At 46.1% G+C, this 21,830-nt stretch overlaps 1 protein-coding gene across 1 annotated transcript in view; it reads left to right on the top strand.

Annotated features, from left to right (window-relative positions):
* Positions 1–21,830, top strand: part of Ranbp10 (RAN binding protein 10) — a 61,180-nt gene that overhangs the window by 17,521 nt on the left and 21,829 nt on the right. Inside the window, exon 3 of the mRNA XM_057753813.1 lies at positions 5,405–5,457. Within this exon, the coding sequence (XP_057609796.1) occupies positions 5,405–5,457 (53 nt within the window). The remainder of the gene's footprint in view (positions 1–5,404; positions 5,458–21,830) is intronic.

Below are 21,830 nucleotides of genomic sequence, written 5' to 3'. Positions count from 1 at the left end.
TTGTAGACCAGGCTGACCTTGAACTCACAGAGCTCCTCCTGCCTCTGCTTGAGTGCTGGAATTAAAGGCAATTGCCATCACGCTTGGCCCAGATGTAATATTTAAATATTTAAAATTTTATTTTGTTTGAGGAAGGGTAATTGCTATAGCTCAGGCTGGACTCATAGCTGCCTCAGCCTCCTGATTCTTAAATATAGGTGTGTGCCACTCACTTGGCTGATATGTAATTTCTTTATCCTATATGATTCACCCCTTAAAGTGTATAGTTGTGGATTGGGATTTATTTCAACAATACAGTTCTTGCTTGGCACTTTCAATGTACTCAAAAGGACCTCGACTGAGTGCTGGTATTGCAAAACCAAAAAGTGTGCAGTTCAGCACTTAATATATTCGAAGGGTCCTTATGGCTCTTACCCTTGATTATCTCAGGCTGGTTGGATGATAGTCTTCAGTGCCTGAAAACTCACTAGAAGATGGGAGCCTGCAGCTATTTTGAACAAAAAGTTGAGACAAGGTCTCTTTATGCATCCCTGGGTAGCTGACTGTGTAGTCCAGGCTGGCATTGGACTTTTGACATTCTGCCAGCCTCTTCCTTCCAAGTGCTGGGGAATTACAGTCGTGGGTGGTCACACCCATCTGGGAAACTTCTTTCTCTCGTTCTGTTTTTCACCCCAGTGCTTGGGGCTTGTGTCCAGGTGCCTAGACACGCTAGGCAAGTGCCCTGCCACATGTAGCCCAGCACTGTATGTCTTCTTGTAGCTTCTGGGCACCCTCCTTTGGAAGAAGACTTAGTGTTATCTGGTGTTTGAAGAGTTGGGGCCTATTTCCTTTGGACCCTGACTCAGCTTTGACCTCATTTGCGTCTGCTAGTTGGGTTCCTGCGGGGCTGCTCCCCATGTCATTGACACCCAGAGGTGGCATGGTGCCCAATGTGAATGGTGTCAGCTTCCCCTGGCTACTCTGCACTTAACTCATCCAATCAGATCTTGAAGTTGAGCAGGAGTTTGTGCAGAGGCTTTCAGGAAGTTTTCTAAGAAATGTCCTTCCTCCTCGGGGACACAAAGCCCATAGGAATGTGATGATGGCTACTTGCTGGAGAGAGAAACTTCTTTTGTAGGAAGTAATAGCTTGTTCCTGTTTGTTTGTTTTCGAGACAGGGTTTTTTTTTTTTTTTTTGGTTTTTCGAGACAGGGTTTCTCTGTGGTTTTGGAGCCTGTCCTGGAACTAGCTCTTGTAGACCAGGCTGGTCTCGAACTCACAGCGATCCGCCTGCCTCTGCCTCCCGAGTGCTAGGATTAAAGGCGTGCGCCACCACCGCCCGGCGTTTTTTTTTTTTTTGTAGCTTTTTTGGAGCTTGTCTTGGAACTCACTTGGTAGACCGGGCTGACCTCGAACTCACAGAGATCCGCCTGCCTCTGCCCCCTGAGTGCAGGGATTAAAGGAGTGCGCCACCACCGCCCAGCTTCATGTTTGTTTTTTATAGTGCTGGAGATCAGACCCCAGGCTTTGTGCACGTTAGGCAAGTGCTGTATCACTGAGCTACACCCCAGCCCTCTAAAGCAGCTTGTGTTTGAGCATAGATGTCTTAGTGGTCTTTCCCCATGGAACATTATAGAACCAGAACTTTGGCTGGTGACCAAACATAACTCTTCCTGCGGGATCCTTAATTAACCCTGTTTGCACTAGCTTGAAGTTGTCAAGGGTCATTCAGGAAACAAATATGCTCTAAACCCAAGCTCTTCCCTTAGTTTCAAGAAACTCTTATGCCAGGAGTGGGACTACATGTAGTGTGGGATACAGGCTCAGGCCCCTCACAATAGGACAGGATGAGTGGCCGCCTTCCAAGTTAGGGAACCTCCTGGCTGTGTTGTGCATTTTCGGTGGATGACTACAGGCTAGTTGAGTTGTTTACTGCTTAGTCAGCAAAGACATCAGGGGAATGGAGACCAGCTTTTGGCATCTTCTACCACATAAAGCCAGGAAGCTGATTATTTAGGCCGTTGTTTTTCTGGGGAAATGTGAAGGTTGTAATCTATGGGGATCCTGCCAGCAGGCTCACACAATGGCTCCCGATGGCCCTCGAAGCTGGCCCTTTCTCGTGGTCAGTATGTGTTTCTTGGAAGGGCTGAGCAGTTCTGTTCAGCCTTGGGCTGTATATTGGGCCATGTCTTTGGCCTCAAAGGAGTTAACTCTGTGTCCCAAATAGTGCTTAAAATAAGGAAGACAAGTTTTCTTTGTGCTATAAAATGTTGGTCCTCCCTGCATCTCCTTTAAGCACTGTGGACTAAATTAATTAGCTCTATGTGCTAGTCTGTGTCTTTTGATACCTGTACAACATGATGGGGTTGCTGGTTTCAAAGGGAGATGGGTGGGTCAGAGCCTTGCATTCATGTTTGCTATTCTGTTTGGGTATTAGAAGTTGTTCCTCCAAAATCCAGTGAATGGTACAGACAATGAGAGAAAGGAAAGAGGGCATTAACTATATTTGAATGCCAGGCAGGGTCTGGGTCAAGGCTGACTACGGAATGGGACCCTGGGAGTGCTAGGAAGCAGGTGCATAGTATATTTGTGCTAGAGGAGGAAGACTCTGAGATGAGATCAACATGGAAAGGGTCTTGGTAAAGTCATAACACAAGCAATCAAGTGGCTATCAAGGTACCTGAGGCAAATTAAGGCAACTCTATGCAGCTCCTTCAGTTTTAGGGAGTGGGACGATGCCCAGTTAGTAAGAATGCCTTACTTCAAGCACAAGGACTTGAGTTTGGATCTCTAATATCCACACAAAATATCCACACAGCAGTGCACACCTGTAATCTCAGAACTGGGAAGCTGAAGACAGGAAGATCCTGTGGCTTACAAACCAGCCATATAGCTGAACTAGTGAGCTCCAGTGTCAGTGAAAGATTGCCTTTTAAAAAAAAAAAGAGACCATTAAGGAAGACACCTGATGGTAAATTCTGGCTTACACACACACGTGTACACACTACACACACACACACACCAATAGAAACTCTTTTTTGGTTTGTTTGTTTTGGTTTTGTTTTTTTGGTTTTTTTGAGACAGGGTTTCTCTGTAGCTTTGGAGTCTGTCCTGGAACTCAACTCTGTAGATCAGGCTGACCTCAAACTCAAAGAGATCCGACCATCTCTGCCTCCTGAGTGCTGGGATTAAAGGTGTGCACCAACACCATTGAACAAAACTTTTTTTCATTATGGTAAAATTCACTTAACATAGTATTTGCCATCTTAACCTTTTAGAATGTACAATTCAATGGTATTAAATACATTGCCATTCTTGTCAATTGTAAAGTTACACCTTAGCCTCTTTGGATGGTGTTTTGGATGTTTTAAGTATTTCAAGCACCTCAGCTGCCTGTTGAATTGGTTTTATGTGCTTAGAATCAGGTGTTTTTTTTTTTTTTTTTGTTTTGTTTTTTTGGTTTTTCGAGACAGGGTTTCTCTGTGGCTTTGGAGCCTGTCCTGGAACTAGCTCTTGTAGACCAGGCTGGTCTCGAACTCACAGAGATTCACCTGCCTCTGCCTCCCAAGTGCTGGGATTAAAGGCGTGCGCCACCACCGCCCGGCAGAATCAGGTGTTTTATATTTGGCTTCTACTCTTTTCTTTTACTCCTTAAGATTTATTTATTTATTTTATGTGTATTGGTATTTTGCCTGAATGTGGATTTGTGTGATTTGTGTTAGATCCCCTGGAACTGGAGTTACAGACAGTTGTGAGCTACCATGTGGGTGCCGGGAATTGAACCCTGTTCCTCTGGAAGTGCAGTCAGTACTCTTAACTGCTGAGCCATCTCTTCAGTCCCAGCCATCTCTCCAGCCACAGAGGGCTTGATTCTTTTATTTTTTATTTATTTATTTATTTATTTTTATTTTTTTTTGGTTTTTCGAGACAGGGTTTCTCTGTGGTTTTGGAGCCTGTCCTGGAACTAGCTCTTGTAGACCAGGCTGGTCTCAAACTCGCAGAGATCCGCCTGCCTCTGTCTCCCAAGTGCTGGGACTAAAGGCGTGCGCCACCACCGCCCGGCTTGATTCTTTTATTTTTAAGTTCTTGAGTTACCCATTTCCTTCTATACCACAAACGCTTAGACTGAAAAAGAGGTTTCCTTTTTTGGCTTACCTCTTCTTATGAGTGCTACTAAGACTTTGGAAGTTGCCACAGGAAGGGCCCCACCTTGCCTTGCATACCTTACTTAGGTACCTGGGGTGGAACAATTTTGTGTGTGTGTGTGTGTGTGTGTGTGTATGGGGGATGATTTTGGTTTTGGAAGCTCAAACTTCAACACCTTCCTGCTGTGTGAGATCTAGGAGGCTAGCCATAAATGCACAGGGAAGGTGATGTGTATATGTTTTGAGGAAACTGTGTTTGGGTTCCTGATGATCCAGAGTAGATTCTGCCTGGCTGTACTTTTTCAGTATACTGCTCCTTGCTAATGACAAAGTTTGACCTTGCATTGCGCTGCCATTCATTCCCTAGTTCATAGGTACTTTTAAGGAGTTGGTTCTCCTGCCAGAGGATTGGAGGCCATGAGTTTAGTACACTTTAGCAGTTAGTCATGGTTACATGCACTATCCCTTATTTTCTTTTTTTTTTTTTTTCTTTTTTTGGTTTTTCGAGACAGGGTTTCTCTGTGGTTTTGGAGCCTGTCCTGGAACTAGCTCTTGTAGACCAGGCTGGTCTCGAACTCACAGAGATCCGCCTACCTCTGCCTCCCAAGTGCTGGGATTAAAGGCGTGCGCCACCACCGCCCGGCCCTTATTTTCTTTTAAAGGAAAATTTAAAATCATCTGTGTTTATTTTGTGTGCTTGCGTGTGCACACAGATCTGGAAGTCAGAGGGAGACATTTGAGAGTCAGTATTTTCTTTTCATTGTATGGGTCCCAGAGGTGGAATTCAGGTTTCAGCTTGGTGGCAAGTGTCCTTGCCTGATGAGTAATAGTGGTCCTCTGTTTTTAGTGGCAAAGATATTAAGATGCTTCCATTGGAAGTAAAAGGTTAGTTGGATGTGGTGGCATACACTTTAAATCCCAGCACTGGGGATGCAGAGGCAGGCAGATCTCTGTGAGTTCAAGGCCATCCTGGTCTCATGAGTTCCAGGACATCCATAGCTACACAGAGAAATCCTGTCTCAATAAATAAATGAATAAAAGGAAAAGCAAAAGTTTGTACTTCGATAAGAGAAATCAAAAGATGAAAGTTCTCTGAGAACCATTAGTGTATTGAAAAAGTCTACAGACATTCTTTTTCTTATTTTTGTCTTCTACTAAGATTTGTTTGAGAAGGGAGATAAATTGATTTTAACTAGCATATAAATTAATGAGTACATCATGGCCTTTTCATACATATGTGTCCACTTTGTTTTCATTAGTTCCCTATTTGCTTTTTTAAGGTACATGGGAATTGGACTCTCAGCTCAAGGCGTCAACATGAACAGACTACCTGGTGAGTCACTGTTTAAGAAAACATTATTCTGCTCTCTTCTGTCCTGCTCTGTTGGAGTGGCTGAAGACTGGGGAGGGTCTTGTTTGCAGGATGTCCAGCCATGGTCATTGAGTTGGGACATCTTCCATTTCAAAAATTAACTGGTGGAGGCTGCAGAGACAGTCTGGCAGTCAAGAGTGCTTCCTGCTTTTCCAGAGGACTTGAGTTCAGTCCTCAGCACCCATGTCGGTGCTCACAGCGGCTTCCTTGGACCCCTGAATCCACACTCAAAACATACACACAGACACACATAATTAAAAATAGAAATCTTAAAAAAGATTGACAAGTGTCGTCCCTCATGGAATTTGGACTGTTTACTGTTAAATGAAGTGACCTGACCTTAATCGCCTTGGGGCTACGCCTCAGTAACCCTCATTCCCATTGGCTGTTGCCAGCCCGGGACTCAGGCATGTGCCAGGAGGCATGTACTGCCAAGCCTGGCTCCTTCGTTGCTTGTTACTTCACCACATTAAAGATCAAAGTCTTTAAGTGGTTTCCCACGTGGAACTGGTTGAGGTGAATTCTGAATAAATAAGAGATGTGATTAAGATATTTGGATTTGTAGCTGTGAGTTCACAGCGGCTTCAGATTAGTGAAGTATTCTGGATTCTGCATCTGGTCTTCCTCTACCAGTCTTCCATGCTTCCAGTTGGTTTTGGCCCCACTGTTCATTCCTCGTTCTGCTGGGGCACGGCTGTGGAGACAGAGCCTACCCTAAGAGCTTCCAGGTGGTGTTTGCCTTAAGTGCCAGAGGTGGCATGACATGAGCTGCCCTGATACCATCAGAGAGCAAGCTGTGTCCTGGTGGTTTTGCCTTGGATTCCTTGTGCTGGTGCCACGGAAGACAGCTGGCTTTTCTTTTTCTTTTTTTTTTTTTTTAAACATTTATTTATTATGTATACAATATTCTTTCTGTGTGTATGCCTGAAGGCCAGAAGAGGGCACCAGGCCTCATTACAGATGGTTGTGAGCCACCATGTGGTTGCTGAGAATTGAACTCAGGACCTTTGGAAGAGCAGGCAATGCTCTTAACCGCTGAGCCATTTCTCCAGCCCCCGACAGCTGGCTTTTCTAAAGAGGCAGCGCACTTCAGTGCCCTTTCCTAACAACTCCCATCCTCACTCACCACGGAGTTGTCGACAACAGACTGATTTCAAATGCAATCTAGACTTGCTCTGAATTCAACTAATTTTCAGGAATTTGGCTTTTCTCTTTTTGTCTTTTTGCTTTAATGTGGTGAAAAGCAAACTTTTGTGTTATTAATCAGAATCTGTAAGTTAGATGTAGCCTAACTTTTTAGCTCTTACACAGATCGGTTTCTTGCTTTCAGTGTGATTTTTGAACTTTTGTACTGTTCTGGTAGTGGAGAAAAGAGATTTTGTTGTTGGAGACAGTCTAGTTGTATAGCTCAAGCTAGCCTTGAATTTGAGATTTTTCCTGCCTTTGCTTCCCAAGTGTTGGCATCATAGATGGGCACCACCATGCCCTGCTTGCCCTTGTCCTCATTTCCACTCTTACTGCTGCTATCTTGATTGTTCCCCACCATATCTGAACTCTGCCTGATAATTCCATGGCTGGAAATAATTGGACTGATTCTAGGTAGGGCTTCTTGGGAAGGATGGACACTCCTGACTTGCCTAGGATGCAGATCTAGCTTAGGGCAGTAGAGTGGAGGATAGAGTGGAGGGTTTCTTCACGGGTATGACAGTGGGTTGGTCTATCATTGTTCAATTTACTGCTGCGTTTGGAAGGTTAGAATACAAGAGTGTGCTTTCAACCTTTCTGAGATTGCTCTGTATGTGTGTGGGGTGTGTGTTGAATATATGTTCTTTAAACTGAGAACGTCATCATTTATTAACAGTTAGACCCCCAACTCCTTGCAGGTGTTTTGGCAGGGAGGCAGGGTGGGTATGGTAGCCTTCCTGCCCACTGTTTTTGATTTCCAAGAGGCCCTTGAAGACTAATTGGGTTGTTTGGGTGTGTGATTGATGGGAGGAGATTGGTAATGGCTTTGGCTGGGTCCAAATTTTGAGTCTTTGTTATTACCTTTAGATGAGATATTTGAGAGATAATAATATATCTTCTGGCCTGCTGGCCACCTGGTGAATGTCTGTATCTGTAGCCAGTGCTCACTTGTCCACATAGACTCAAAGCTTTATGAATATTTACTTGTTTAATTTTTTTTTTCCCAAGACGGGGTTTCTTTGAGTAGCGTTGGATATCCTGGAACTCACTCTAGAGCAGGCTGGCGTCAGACTCACAGAGATCCGCCTTTCTCTGCCTTCCAGCTGCAGGGGCTGAAGGTGTGCATGACCACCTCCTGGCTTAGGTTTTTTTTTTTTCCTTGAGACAGGGTCCCTCTTATGTTTTTCTGGCTGTCTTGTAGACAAGCTGGCGTTAAACACATAGAGGTCCACCCGTCTCTGTCTCCCAGGTGCTGGTATTCAAGGCATATGCAACCACACCCCACTCAGATATCCCTTTTGAGATCAGTGTGTACATATATACTTGATGGTCATGTTCCTTGTTTGTTCACCATTAGTGGACCCAGTGAAGCCAATTTGTTTGCATATACTATAACTACAAACCTTTCTGCCTATTGGAAGTATGTATTCATGGGGGAAGGGGTTTGTTTTGAGACAGGCTGGCCTTGAACTCAGTCTTCCAACCTTTCTCTCTGCTGGGATTACAGGTTTACCACACAATACCTGGATATTTTTCTTTTTTTTTTTTTTTGGATTTTTCGAGACAGGGTTTCTCTGTGGCTTTTTGGTTCCTGTTCTGGAACTAGCTCTTCTAGACCAGGCTGGCCTTGAACTCACAGAGATGCGCCTGCCTCTGCCTCCCGAGTGCTGGGATTAAAGGCGTGCGCCACCACCGCCCAGCCTGGATATTTTTCTTTAAATTAAAAATTTTATTCTTCTGGGGTATTGAACCTAGGACCTTGCATGTGCTAGGCAAATGCTCTCCCACTGAGCTATCTACTCAGCAGGGTTTGCTCTTTTGACCAGTCTTAGAAACATCTTTGTGCAGACTGCTTCTTCTTTTTTTTTTTTTTTGGTTTTTTCGAGACAGGGTTTCTCTGTGGCTTTGGAGCCTGTCCTGGAACTAGGTCTGTAGACCAGGTTGGTCTCGAACTCACAGAGATCCGCCTACCTCTGCCTCCCAAGTGCTGGGATTAAAGGCGTGCGCCACCACCGCCCGGCCAGACTGCTTCTTATTTCTTCTAATGTTGTTTAGGGATGGGTGTTAATATTTTAATATAGTTAAGATGTTAGAGTTTTTATATTTGTCAATAGACCTTTTTTGGGGGAACAGGAGATAAGAAAGCAGAGTCTCATGTATACCAAGCTAGCCTCAATCTCTCTATATAGCTGAGTGATCTTGAACTCTGATTCTCCTGTCTCCGAGTACGCTGCCATTATGAGCCTGTACTACCACACCCCATTTTGGGCTAGGCCAGTTTGGAACTAGCAAGCTCAACAAACAACATTTTAATTAACTGTTCCAAAATGCTGTACTGACATTTTTCTTTTTCTTCTTTCTTTCTTTCTTTCTTTCTTTCTTTCTTTCTTTCTTTCTTTTTTTTCTTTTTTCTTTTCTTTTTTTTTTTTTTTGGTGGTTTTTTGAGACAGGGTTTCTTAGTGTAGCCTTAGCTGTCCTGGAACTAGCTCTGTAGACCAGATTGGCCTCAAATTCACAGAGATCCACCTGCCACTTGGATTAAAAGCATGCATCACCACCACCTGACCATATTGACATTTTAAATTTGTAGGGCTGGAGAAATGGCTCAGTGGTTAAGAGCATTGACTGTTCTTCCAGAGGACCTGAGTTCAATTCCCAGCAATCACATGGTGGCTCGCAACCATCTGTAATGAGATCTGGCGCCCTCTTCTGGCCTGCAGACATACATGGAGGCAAAATGTTGTATACATAATAAATAAATAAATAAATCTTTAGAAAAATTTGTAATGCATACACAAAATCCATGTGTTAGCATAGGAAACCTTAATTTCACTGAAAATAAGTCTTCCAAACCAGAAATGGGCCGGGCGGTGGTGGCGCACGCCTTTAATCCCAGCACTCGGGAGGCAGAGGCAGGTGGATCTCTGTGAGTTCGAGACCAGCCTGGTCTACAAGAGCTAGTTCCAGGACAGGCTCCAAAACCACAGAGAAACCCTGTCTCGAAAAAAAAAAAAAAAAAACCAAACCAGAAATGGCATACATCTCTCCATTTTTAATTTATTGTAATTATTGTTGTTGTTGCTTTTGTTTTGTTCTGAAATATGGTCTCACTGTGTATCCCAAGCTGGTTTCAAACTAGACTTTTGCCTATCTTAGCCTCTTGAGTTCTCTGAGTCCTGGGATGATAGGTGTGTGTTTCCATGCCCAGCAGGAACTAATGGTGTCTTAGCCAGACTATTCAAGTTTGCTTAGTAGTTGGTCATATTTTGTTTGTTTCTCTCTCTCTCTCTCTCCCTCCCTCCCTCCCTCCCTCCCTCCTTCCTTCCTTCCTTCCTTCCTTTCTTTCTTTCTTTTCTAAGACAGGGTTTCTCTGTGTAACCACCCTGGCTGTTCTGGACTCACTCTATGAACCAAGCTGGCCTTGAACTCACAGAGATCCATATATCATCTCCCCCACCTCCCGAGTGCTGGGATTAAAGGCGTGCGCCACCACTGCCCAGCTGGTGCAGGAATGTTTAATGAGGGGAGAGACAGTGGTAGAGGTTCTGAATCCTGCTTCTCGGTCGTTTGTTTGGCCGATATTGAGGCGTAGATCTGAACGATGGCATGGGAATGGCTGTGCCTGTGAGTAAACATACATGTTTTCTGACGGGGTGCATGGTTCCCTGGGGGAGAATGGTGATGGTGATCTCCTCCACCTTTTCCTTCTTCAATAAGCAGCTGGGGGGAGAGGGGGTACAGAATTGCTTTGTATAGGCAAGATGTTAACCAACTAATTCACCCTAACTCCGTGTAGAGGAAGGAGAACCAGAGGAATTGAAGCTGGGGCTCTTGGGCAGTAAGAACTTTAGGAAATTCAGCTGGTCAGGGAACTGTAACAAGTAGTCGATTATAGTTTACATAAAGACTATTTTCTCACCCTAAGATAGAAGGGTAAATGGAAGCATTTACTCCTAAGTGGAATGGGATCTCAGTAATGAGGTTGTGGGTTTGGTCCCCAGTACTGCCCATCCCCAAAAGTAGGCAGTTATGTTTTAAATGTGTGTATACTGAGATAACAGAAAAAACTCCTGCTAGGTCATTGGGAGAGGCCCTTGTGTTGATGGCTGTATGTGAAGATTACTTTTTCTTTTTGAGGGTGGTGATGGGAGTTGAACCCAGGATCTTGCACTTGCTAACTCTCTACTGCTTCATATATACCACTCAACCTATATAGATTATTTCCTGTTCTCAAGTTTAGAAAAACAGCTAGACTGGGCTGTGGTGGCGCACACCTTTAATCCCAGCACTCAGAAGGCAGAGACAGGCAGATCTCTGTGAGTTTGAGACCAGCCTGGTCTACAAGAGCTAGTTCCAGGACAGCTAGGGCTACACAGAGAAACTTTATCTTGAAAAACTAAAAACCAGAAGAAAATAAGAAAAGAAAAGCTTAGGTGGGCTGGGGATGTGGCTCAGTTGGTAAAGTGCCTGCTGCACAAGCTTCAAGATCTGAGTTTGAATCTTCAGAACCCACGTAAAAACTGGGTGTGGGAGCAGACATATGTAACCCCAGTGCTGTGGTGTGTGTGTGTCAACAGGCAAATCCCTGGAATGCACAGACTAGCCAAACTAGCTGAGGCAGACCCTGCCTCAAAGGTTCAGCAGGAGACCCTGTCTCAAAATAGAAAAGATAAATGACTGAGGAAAGACATCCAGGGTTGAGCTCTGCCCACTGCCTTCTGTGCATGTATTCACCTGCATGCAGGTGTACCCACGTTGACAAGTGCATGCATCCCTCTTCCTGTACTGCCAGCTGTGCATGTATTCTCCTGCATGCAGGTGTACCCACATTGACAAGTGCATGCATCCCTCTTCCTGTACAGCATACACACAAAACAAAACAAACAACAACAAAACTTAGGAGTCAGTAACTCTTAGAGAAAGCATTTTGTTTTGTTTTGAGGGCTGTTTGGGTGAGAAATCAAAGTATGTTGGATTTGTGAGTGCAGGGTTTGTTCTCAGCGTGTAGTTAAGGCCTTTTGTGCTTTTGTTTGCAGGTAACCTGGAGATGGGTGTATGGATTATGTTCAGAACAGAGGGAGGACTAGGAAGTGGGGCTTAGTCACTCCCGTTGGGAGTCTCAGCAGAGTACAAGAACTCATGCAGGACTGTATGTGCTGGCGCACACCTGTCAGGAACCTGAAGCGGGAGGCTAGCTAGTGAGTTCTCAGCCAGATAGGCTATAAAGTGAAATGTTCTTCAGATGAAAAATAAATAACCAGGCCTGATGTCTCCTGAGTTTATCCCAGCAGAGGTAGGTGGATCTCTGAGTTTGAAGCCAGCCTGTCCTATATCAGCTTGGGCCTGTGTTTTGGACAGACAGACAAACGGAAACCCTTCACAGGGATCAGAACTGTGACGTGAGGGATGCACCGAGTCCTCTGGTTGGCTGTGGGAGTGGAGTGCCCTCCCTTCTTATGTCCTGGCAACTTGCCTGGAATTGCTGGGAGGGGTCCAGTGTCAGGCTGCTGCTTCAGCATTTAGAAGTGGCGGCAGGCAATACTCTCATCCTGAAAGAGGCCACTGGAATGAAAAGGATCACCCTTGATCCTGGGCCAAGGAGGCCCTGGGCTTAGCCCCTGCGGGCTAGCCTTTCCAGTGTTGCAGGGAAACTTGTCAGGGCAGGTCCCTTCATCCCTTCACAGGCCTGTCTACTCTAGAGCAGGGTCTGGGTATGAATAATAGCTACCCTAGCTCCTTGTGCTGTGGAGCTTCTGGAGAAGTATCACCAGACAGGTCTCTTTTTCCATGGGAAGGTTGGAAAGCTGTTCTGGTGTGTGGGAGCAGCTGTGGTGGGACCAAAGAACGAGTGTCCCCAGGCCCTTTGCTCTGGGATCCTTGTGTTTTAGGCACTCTCTGTACTGGATGCTTTACAGGGAACATCTCATTCTTTATAACGCGAGGCCCTCATAGTACACCGTGCAGGTGCTCTGTGACAGGTACTGAGTCTAGTCCCATGGTAAACAGACACAGCCTCCCCCCCCCCCCCGTGAAATCTGCCCAGTAGGAAGAAATGTGTAGTCGAGAACTCCCCATGGGCACTTTACACTGGTAGGTTCCTTGAAGCCCGCTAGAGTGTGGTGAAAGTGCGCTAGGGTCAGACCTTCCTGAGGCAGCTGTCCAGGCTGGAGACTAAGGGATGAGGAAGAATCAGGCCAGGAGTGGTGATGACAAGTGGGGAGGGAGGATCAGATGGGGAAGAACGTTCTAGGTAGAATAAAGATCCTGATGGAGGATTCAAGAGCTGAGTCATGAGGGAATGGGTAAGACCAATGGGGACTGGGCTGTATGGTTGACACGGTCTAATAAGGAATATGGATTGTCTTGGGTGTTTTGAGGAAACCATAGTACAGCTTGGAAGGACAGGTATAAAGAGACAAACCTGTCTCAGTGGCTAGAACTTCATGAAGTGACCTGGACAAGATTAAGGAGGAGAAGATGGTAATAGCTAATCCTTAAGCTTAAAAAAAAAAAAAAAATGAGAAGATGGAATGACTGACTAGTTCTTTGAGAAGTAATTGAGCAAGACTTGTGTTTTAGACGGTTGGTCTGCAAGCTGTTAGCGTATCTCCAGAGAGTTGCTGACCATTGCTTTCAGAAATCTTTCACTAAACACGGGGCTGTAGCTCAGTTGGTAGGGTGTTTGTTTGCCCAGCATGCAAAACATTTGATCCCCAGCCCTGCAGAAGCCCATGGGCTATGGTGATGTGTACCTATAGTCCCAACACTCTGGGAGGTAGAGGCTGGATGAAGCAGAAATTTAGTTATCTTGGCTGTGTAATGAGTTTTGAGGCAGCCTGTGCTATGTGAGTGCTGTCTCAAATTTTACTTATTAGTGTGTGTGTGTGTGTGTGGTTTTTTGTGACAGAATTTCTCTGCATAACACCCCTGGTCATCCTGGAACTCACTTTGTAGACCAGGCTGGCCTTGAACTCACGGAGATCCACCTGCCTTTATTTACTATTATTTATTAATTAATTAGTCAGGGGTTTCTCTGTATAGCGCTGGCTGTCTTGGATCTCATGCTGTAGATCAGACTGGCCTTGAACTCCACTGCCTTTGCCTTCCAAGTGCTAGGATTAAAGATGTGTGCCACCACTGCCCAGAAAATTTATAAAAAGAAAAATGGTTTTTTTAAGTTAAAAAATGGCTGTTTTGATGCGGAATCTTAGGTACATTAGAAACAGGCTGAGAGCTCTTGTCAAAGTCAGTCAGAGAGAAGATGTTAACTAAGGAGCTGAGGCCTGTCTACCCTGCTGTTGCTACTGTAGAGAAATACATGATCCTCAGTTCCTAATACTGCCTCTCAGCCTTGTAAAAAATGCTTGTGAGGAAGGAGTATTGCAGGTGTGGATGGGCATCATTTTCGTGTGGCCCTGATCTAGTGTTTGAAACCATCCAGAACCGGTACACGCCTGACAGACTCTTTTCCTTCTCTGCCCTGATTCCTGTTTCTCTGGTCCCCAGATCTACTGTCTTAGTAATTAATGTACAGTCGCTGAGTAAAGGGCCTGGAGAGGTGGTGGCAGCAGTATTGGTCTTCCTTAAGAGGAGTCCTGTGGCCTGTGAGTGGTTGGTTGGGCTTGGCAGTGTGAGGGCAGCCAGGGGACCCCCTAGCTGAGAGAATCCAGATCACTCCATTTTAAAGTAAATCATCCCACTAAGGACACCTGGACTGGGTCTAAAAAAGCATGGGATAAAACCGGACTCGCTGAACATAGCCGACAATGAGGACTGCTGAGAAGTCAAGAACAATGGCACTGGGGTTTGATCCCACTGCACGTACTGGCTTTGTGGGAGCCTAGGCTGTTTGGATGCTAGACCTGGAAGGAGGTGGGAGGTCCTTGGACTTCCCACAGGGCAGGGAACCCTGATTGCTCTTTGGGCTGATGAGGGAGGGGGACTTGATTGGGGGAGGGGGAGGGAAATGGGAGGCGGTGGCGGGGAGGAGGCAGAAATCTTTAATAAATAAATAAAAAAATAAACAGCAAAAAACAACAAAAAAAATAAAGTAAATCATCCCATAGAAAGCTCGGTTCTTTTCTTAAGGCTGGGCAGAAAGTGAACTTGCTTTCTCTAAATGGAAGTTTTCTTTTTTGGTTTTTTGAGACAGTGTTTCTCTGTAGCTTTGGAGCCTGTCCTGGAACTCCCTTTGTAGCCCAGGCTGGCCTCGAACTCCCAGAGATCTGCCTGCCTCTGCCTCCCGAGTGCTGGGATTAAAGGTGTGTGCCACCACCGCCCGGCTAAATAGAAGTTTTCTTGCAAGGACCAGGTCCCCATGTGCTTCTTGCTCTGCCGACAGCCCTGACTCCTAGAGTAGCCTGTGGGGTCTCCGCTGATCTCATCCCATGCTTCTGCCGCTTTCTCTCTTTTCTTTGTCCATGACCTTACTGGTTTCTTCACCTCTGTGCCCCTGACTGCTCCTGATTTCTTCCTCTGCTTCTTCTTCAAATATCTCTGCCCCCTGCACATACTACACAGCCTCGTGGCTGTGGGGCACCTCAGACATGCTGCCAACGTACGTCTGCCACTGGCAGACACTGATTATGCTTGCCTTGGGAATGCCCTTCCTCTTGACCCTAGTTCAATCTTGCTTGGTCCGTTCAGCTCTGCCCGTCTCTCCAATGACACTTGTCACCATGCCTTGTGTGACTCAACATTTATTATGTCCTTAATTAGGTTGTGGGCTCCGTAGGACTTGGACAAAGTCTCTTACTGTGTAACCCTGGCTATCCTGGAACTCGCTATGTAAACAGTCTGGCTTTGGGTTCATAGAGATCCACCTGCCTCTGCCTCATGAGTGCTGGAATCTGAGGTGTGTGCCACCGCAGCCTGGCTGTGGAATACATCTTTTAATCATGACTCATACAGAGTGCATAGAGGGCCTTGATAATGGCTTTGAGTTGAAATCATTTTTGTTCTTTGCTGTACTTTTCCTCAACATGATGAACTTCAGTAAATCACCTGTGGTTTTGGAGCCAGTTTTGCATCAGGTTCTCTTGACCCGAAGGCCTTGAGCTTGGATGAGCCTTGGTTTGGAGCTCTGCCTACCCCCAATGCCTTAAGAACTGTGGCATTGATTGTGATGGAGCTCTTCCACCTTGCACTTACAGGGCTCAGAGTCACCGAACTGAGAGCTGGCTCACATTTGGTCATGTAAGAAAGCAGATCTTACATTAATAATTGATTGTGTGGTTCGTTTGTGTATGTGAAGGCACGAATGTGTGGTGCATGTTGGCCATAGGACAACTTGCAGTGGCCAGTTCTCTTCTACCCTTCGAGTCTTGGGAATTGAACTCAACTTACCAGGTTTACAGCAGACATCTTGTCAGCCTGGAAAATCTGGAGGGCTGTATGGTTGACTTGGGAAACTGTATGTATGGCCCAGTGACTAAGCCATCGGCTGGGAAGCCACATTGTCTGCTTTTGCATTCTTACAGCTTTGTTACCTAGAATGATTACTTAATTGCTTGGTTTGTTAGTTTCTCCATTTGTAAAATGGAAGGGATATATTAGCTTATAAATATCTAGGGTGGTGGTTATAAGGATTAAAGATTAATTCTTTTGTAGGGAGGGTCCTAGGTAGGAATCTCAAAATATCTCTCAAAAAGGAGTAGAAGTATATCTTTTGTTGGAAAAGGTAAATTTTGGCCGGGCGTGGTGGCGCACGCCTTTAATCCCAGCACTTGGGAGGCAGAGGCAGGCGGATCTCTGTGAGTTCGAGACCAGCCTGGTCTACAAGAGCTAGTTCCAGGACAGGCTCCAAAACCACAGAGAAACCCTGTCTCGAAAAAACAAAAAAAAAAAAAAAAAACAAAAAAAAAAAAAAAAGAAAAGGTAAATTTTCTCTACATGAAAACAAAGGAGCAACTGTACGTTTAAACTTCTCCTGTGTTTGCATATAGGTTGGAGTTAGCTTTCAAGGAAACTACTTTCTGAAGCAGGGAGAGTGGCCCATGCATTTAATCCCAGCATTTGGGAGACAGAGGCAGGTGGATCTCTGTGAGCTCAAGGCACCCTGATCTACATAGTGAGTTCCAGGACAGCCAGGACTACATAACAAAGAGACCCTGTCTCAAGGGGGGAGGGGAGGAGAAAGAAAAAAGGAAGGAAACTACTTTCCCCTCTAGTGCTTGTTTTCTGTACTTGAGTGTAGACTGTCCTAGCAGGAGTGGTAGTGTGAACCACTGAGACCATGGTCAGGATGTTGATGCTTCTGGTGTGTTTTTGTAGGTTACTGGCTCAGTGGAGCATCTTCGCCTTCCAGACTGTTGGGGCAGAGAGATGGCACTGTGGGACTCACTGATGATAGCAGGAACACCTCCCTCCCTCACGAGGCTCTGCTGCTCAGTGTCTTGAGAGCTTTGGGAGTGTCTTGGTTTGTACTGTCAGAAGTTTCTGTTGGAAGATGTGGAAGTTTTGTTATCTCTTACAAGGTGTTCTCTAGTTTCCTTACGTGTGAAACCAGGGAACAGGTGTGGCTCCAAAATAAGAATGTCGGAACCCTGGGCGAAATGACTCAGAGGCTAGGCTGAATGATCTACTGACAGGTGAGTGTAGCTGCCTGCTGCCCCACCCGTGCTCTGGAGAACTAGCAGGAAAGGGCTGGGATCCCTAGACTGAGGAAGCTGGATGAAGAAAGCAGGATTGTGTGGATGGAGAGCAGGGATTTGGGCCTCGTCCATGTGTGGGTGCTTTGAGAGTTGTGGGACAGACAGATGTTGCTTCTGTGCCCCGTGCCTCAGATGGAGCCAGGGAAACTCATGCTGTGTTGAAAGGAGGCCCATCTGCAAAGAGCTGGGTTTCTGGCATTGTCTGACTTGCCTTTTCTGTAATAGGATGGCTGTTCTCATGGTGTTGCATACATTACTTTGATTGTTACAACCCCACAGAGCACAGAGGAGAATTCAGACTCACTGAGACCTGTTTTCCTTAATTGGTTTTTTTTTTTTTTTTTTTTTTTTTTTTTTGGTTTTTTCGAGACAGGGTTTCTCTGTGGTTTTGGAGCCTGTCCTGCAACTAGCTCTTGTAGACCAGGCTGGTCTCGAACTCACAGAGATCCGCCTGCCTCTGCCTCCCGAGTGCTGGGATTAAAGGCGTGCGCCACCATCGCCCGGCTGTTTTCCTTAATTGTTGCAGAGGAATATCTGGAAGGATGATGGTTAGGGATTGGGAGTATATCTGCTGGAGCAGCTGCTGCCCAGGCCTGGGCTGGGGACTGAGATGGGGGAGGGCACAGGCTGGAGCAGTCGGCTTTGTCTGTGGATGGTGGAAAGTACCTGAGCACCTTTCCAAGCCCGCCGTCAGCAGGATATCCCCTAGGAGAGCTGCTTCGTCTAGCTGGGCCACATTCTGCAAATAGCTCATATGTCACATCTGCACACGCTTAGGAGGGTCTGTGCCAGGCTCACGTGAGAGGGAGAATACATAACAGGATGTTCAATATCCTTCCTCTCTACCTTCCTAAGTAAGGGTGCAGCTCAAGCAGTGGAAAGTATCTGAAGTAAATACTAGAGCGGGTGGTGGGACACAGCTGACGTTCCAGGTATTGCTGCCATGTGGGTGGGTTTCTACTAGTCTGGAAATGCTGCTTGTGTGTTCCTGCCAAACAGAAATTATTCTTTCCTACTTCATGTAAGCTGGGACCCTTGCTGCTCATTAATTGACCAGCACCCACCAGGTCTTTTGTTCAGCCATTGTCTCTCTGGAACATCTTTCCTCTCAGGAGCTAGTGCTTCATATGGGTTTGCCATGTGGTGCTCAAGCCCCCTGGGAAGGAAACTGTGCTTCTTCCAGCTGGATAAGTTGAACATCAGGGCCTCACAAAGATTTTGCGTGTCCTTCCTCCTCACTGTAGCAGACTCCCTGGGCACAGAAACTGGGAGCCATACTTCCCGTTAGTATTGCAGTCCTGTCCATGCCTCCCAAGCCAGCTAGCTGAGCCTGCTGGAGAAGAAGCTAATGGGTTGTTACCCTGTAAAAGGGATCCGTTAGGAAATTCTCTGAACCACTGAACAGCTGCCCAGGACCAGCACTATAAGAAAAGAGGTTGGGGCTTAAAAGCCTGGTACTGCCTGACCCATTGTTGCCTTTTTTCCGTTTCTCCTCTCTCTGAGATGTCCTTGTAAAGTGTCCTGAATGGATGATATAGATGCCCAGAAGCCTTGGCACTAACAACAGGGTTACAGAACAGTTCAGAATACAGGTGTTTTGGCAGTTGGATACCAGAGGTGGGGAACTGGTCAGAAATCCTGATGGTTCATGTGGTGGTGGGTGGTCCCCAAGGGAGGAGCATGGCTGAGGTGAGAGCCTCCATTTCTCATTTCCCTGTGGTTATGCTCAAGTCTAGCAGTGCCCTTGGCCCCATGACCTGGGTGAACTCCTTTTCCAAGGGCTACTGCCATCACCCACAGGACCTGTGTGTTTGGCAGCCTTTTGAAGGCTGCTCCGTTAGACCTTTAAATTCCTATTACTAGGCACTGGGGCTCATTGTAACATTCGTTCTGTAAACATGCTAGACTTAGACTGGTTTCAGTGTGCTGGTTCATGCCTGTAAACATGCTAGACTTAGACTGTATAGAGATCTGGATCAAAAGATAGTGGTGTCTGGGCCACCTTTGAGGAACTCACCTGCACCTCTTAGGGTTTGGGGGTGTGCGCAAGGTCAGGCTTCACACATCTATTAGCTTTCCCCAGAGATTTGAAAGAAGCCCTTTGGGAAATGAGCAGAAGCCAGATTCAACCCTAGAGAGACATTAGTCCTGGGAGTTGAGCCCACATACCCCCATTGTGCGGAACATGCCATTCCTTTTCTTTAACATGGTTTGGGGTCTGACAAACCCAGCTTTCCCTAGGAACTCTGGGTGTAGAAAAATAACTCACCCAGGTGAGACAGATGCCATTTAAGCCTAGACCTAGCCAGACCCTCTTGGATATTTTTAGGTCTTTCCTGAATACCAGGATGATGACACAAATAAGATGTATTTCTTCCTTTTTTTTTTTTAATAAGATATTTGTTTAAATGTGTATGGGCGTTTTGCCTGCATGAATGAAGAATGTCTGTGCACTGTGTGCATGCAATGTCTGTGGAGGCCTGAAGAATGTATCAGAACTGTGTATCAGAATGTACAGATGGTTGTGAGCTGCCATGTGGGTGCTGGGAATTGAACTGGGTCCTCTGTAAGAGCAGCCAGTGCTCTTATCTGCTGAGCCATCTCTTCAGTCCTAAAAGCCCCCTTATATGCAGATGCTGGCTGTATCTTCACTTTCCTTCCCATGGCTTCAAATTGACTCCCAGACCCTTTTCAGTGGAAGGTCCAGGAGCTTGTGGGAAGGCTTACCTTACCCAGGTTCATTAGCTACTTGCAGAGATTTTGTTTTGTTTTGTGTTTCCTTTCCCTCTTTAACACGGTTTCCATGCAGGGCCACCATGAATATTCTGCCCTTGGGTTACTGTTTCCTTTTCTGCCCGAAGCTGCCAGAGCCTTTAGAGTTCCATGGCCCAAGATTCCCAAAGCTCATATTAATGGCCATGGGGGTGGTGTGACTGCAGAATGCTGTCTGTGATGGACTTGTTCTGTTACCTCAGCATCTACTGAATGGAAACAAGACCCTCCTGCTTTCCCATTAGCCATTTTCCATCTGTTGCACACTGGTTCCGTCGGGGTTTTTAAGATAGTTGGGGGTATAGATAAAGTATGTCTGCCAGACTTCTGGATGGAATATCTCAGCACTGCTGGCTACTCTTGTGGGACAGCCCAGCTACTGATGCTTGGCTGTCTTAGTAGCCTCAGGCTTGGGAAACCCACTGGGCATGGCTCTTGAATGCTGCACGTTCTGAAGAACAGAGTGGACCCTTTACAGGAGGGAACTAGAAATGCAGAACACCCAGGTGTGATTGCTAAGCTGATGTTCAAGGTCGCGGTGAGAGGAAAGAACCTTACTAGAAATACTTCCTGGGACTTGTACCTCATGCTCAGTCCCACTGAATCATACTATACCTGAAAGATATGCAGCCGTGAACTGAGGAGCTGAGTGCAAGAGTTGGGATTCAGCCTGAAATACTGAGTCAGTAAGATATTTGAACCTGTGAGTTTGGGCAACATAGTGAGACCCCAACTGAAATAAAATCAAGTCCTCTGACCCCAAACTCCACTGTTGAGTGGGATGTGGGAAAATAACTGGTTTGAAGGCATAGGCTCAGGCTAGCTTTGGGGGTAAGCCATGGGCTGGCCTCTTTATATGGACAGCATTGGGCTGGGCCCTAGTGGGCAGCCCCAGCCTAGGCCACCTTCCAGAGTTTTGACCTAATGCACTGATGATGTGGTTTGGCAGTAGTCTTCCCCTCCCTGATACTTTGAGACTGAAGCTCTTGATGTGTCCTGGTGGATGGGAATGGCAGGGGTGGCTCCCAGAACAGTCATGCTGGAGTCCTGACACTCCCATGGAGAGTCACTCACCTCTGGGATGTCCCATGCATGATGTCTGGGGATGCCAAAACAATGAACCACTTCCTCAGCCACCCTGTATTTATGTGTTAGGTCTTCCCAGTTTGATGATGAGTCAGGGGAAGTGGGTGGTACTGGGGTTCCTAAACTGTACACATGGAGTCTTCTGGACTGAATATAGCTTGCCCTCCCTTTGTGTTATTGGCTTCTGGTAAGTACCTGATATGTGGCAGGGCACCCTGACATTGACTTTCCTGTTGGGGTGCCCATGAAATCAGTTCCCTTGAGAGTAGCAATACCTAATTTCCTTGGAGAAGGAGGGATGGTGAGTTGGGTGGTGTTCTGTTAGAGTGTTGTCTCCATTTACACAGCCCCAGCCCATCTTTCTGAATCCGAGCTAACTGGATGTGATTCCCTGCAGAGCCTGAACTCTTATGACCTTTGTGTCCTGTGTCCTTTGAAACAGCTGTCTTTAGTCCTTGTTTTGTGTTGCTGAACATCAAACCCAGAAGGGTTTTAAGCATGCTAGGCAAGCAGTCTATCAGTAACCTTCATGTCTGTGGTCTTATAGCCGGAATGGCAAATCTCATTACTACACACATACCCAACTTTATTCCAGGCTCATCTAGAGAAGGACGAGTGTGCATGCTGTTGGCTTTAGTC

The sequence above is a fragment of the Chionomys nivalis genome, chromosome 21 (assembly GCF_950005125.1).
Source record: "Chionomys nivalis chromosome 21, mChiNiv1.1, whole genome shotgun sequence".
Taxonomy (NCBI): domain Eukaryota; kingdom Metazoa; phylum Chordata; class Mammalia; order Rodentia; family Cricetidae; genus Chionomys; species Chionomys nivalis.
Note: the sequence above shows the minus strand (reverse complement) of the source record. Positions and strands in the feature narration are given on the sequence as shown.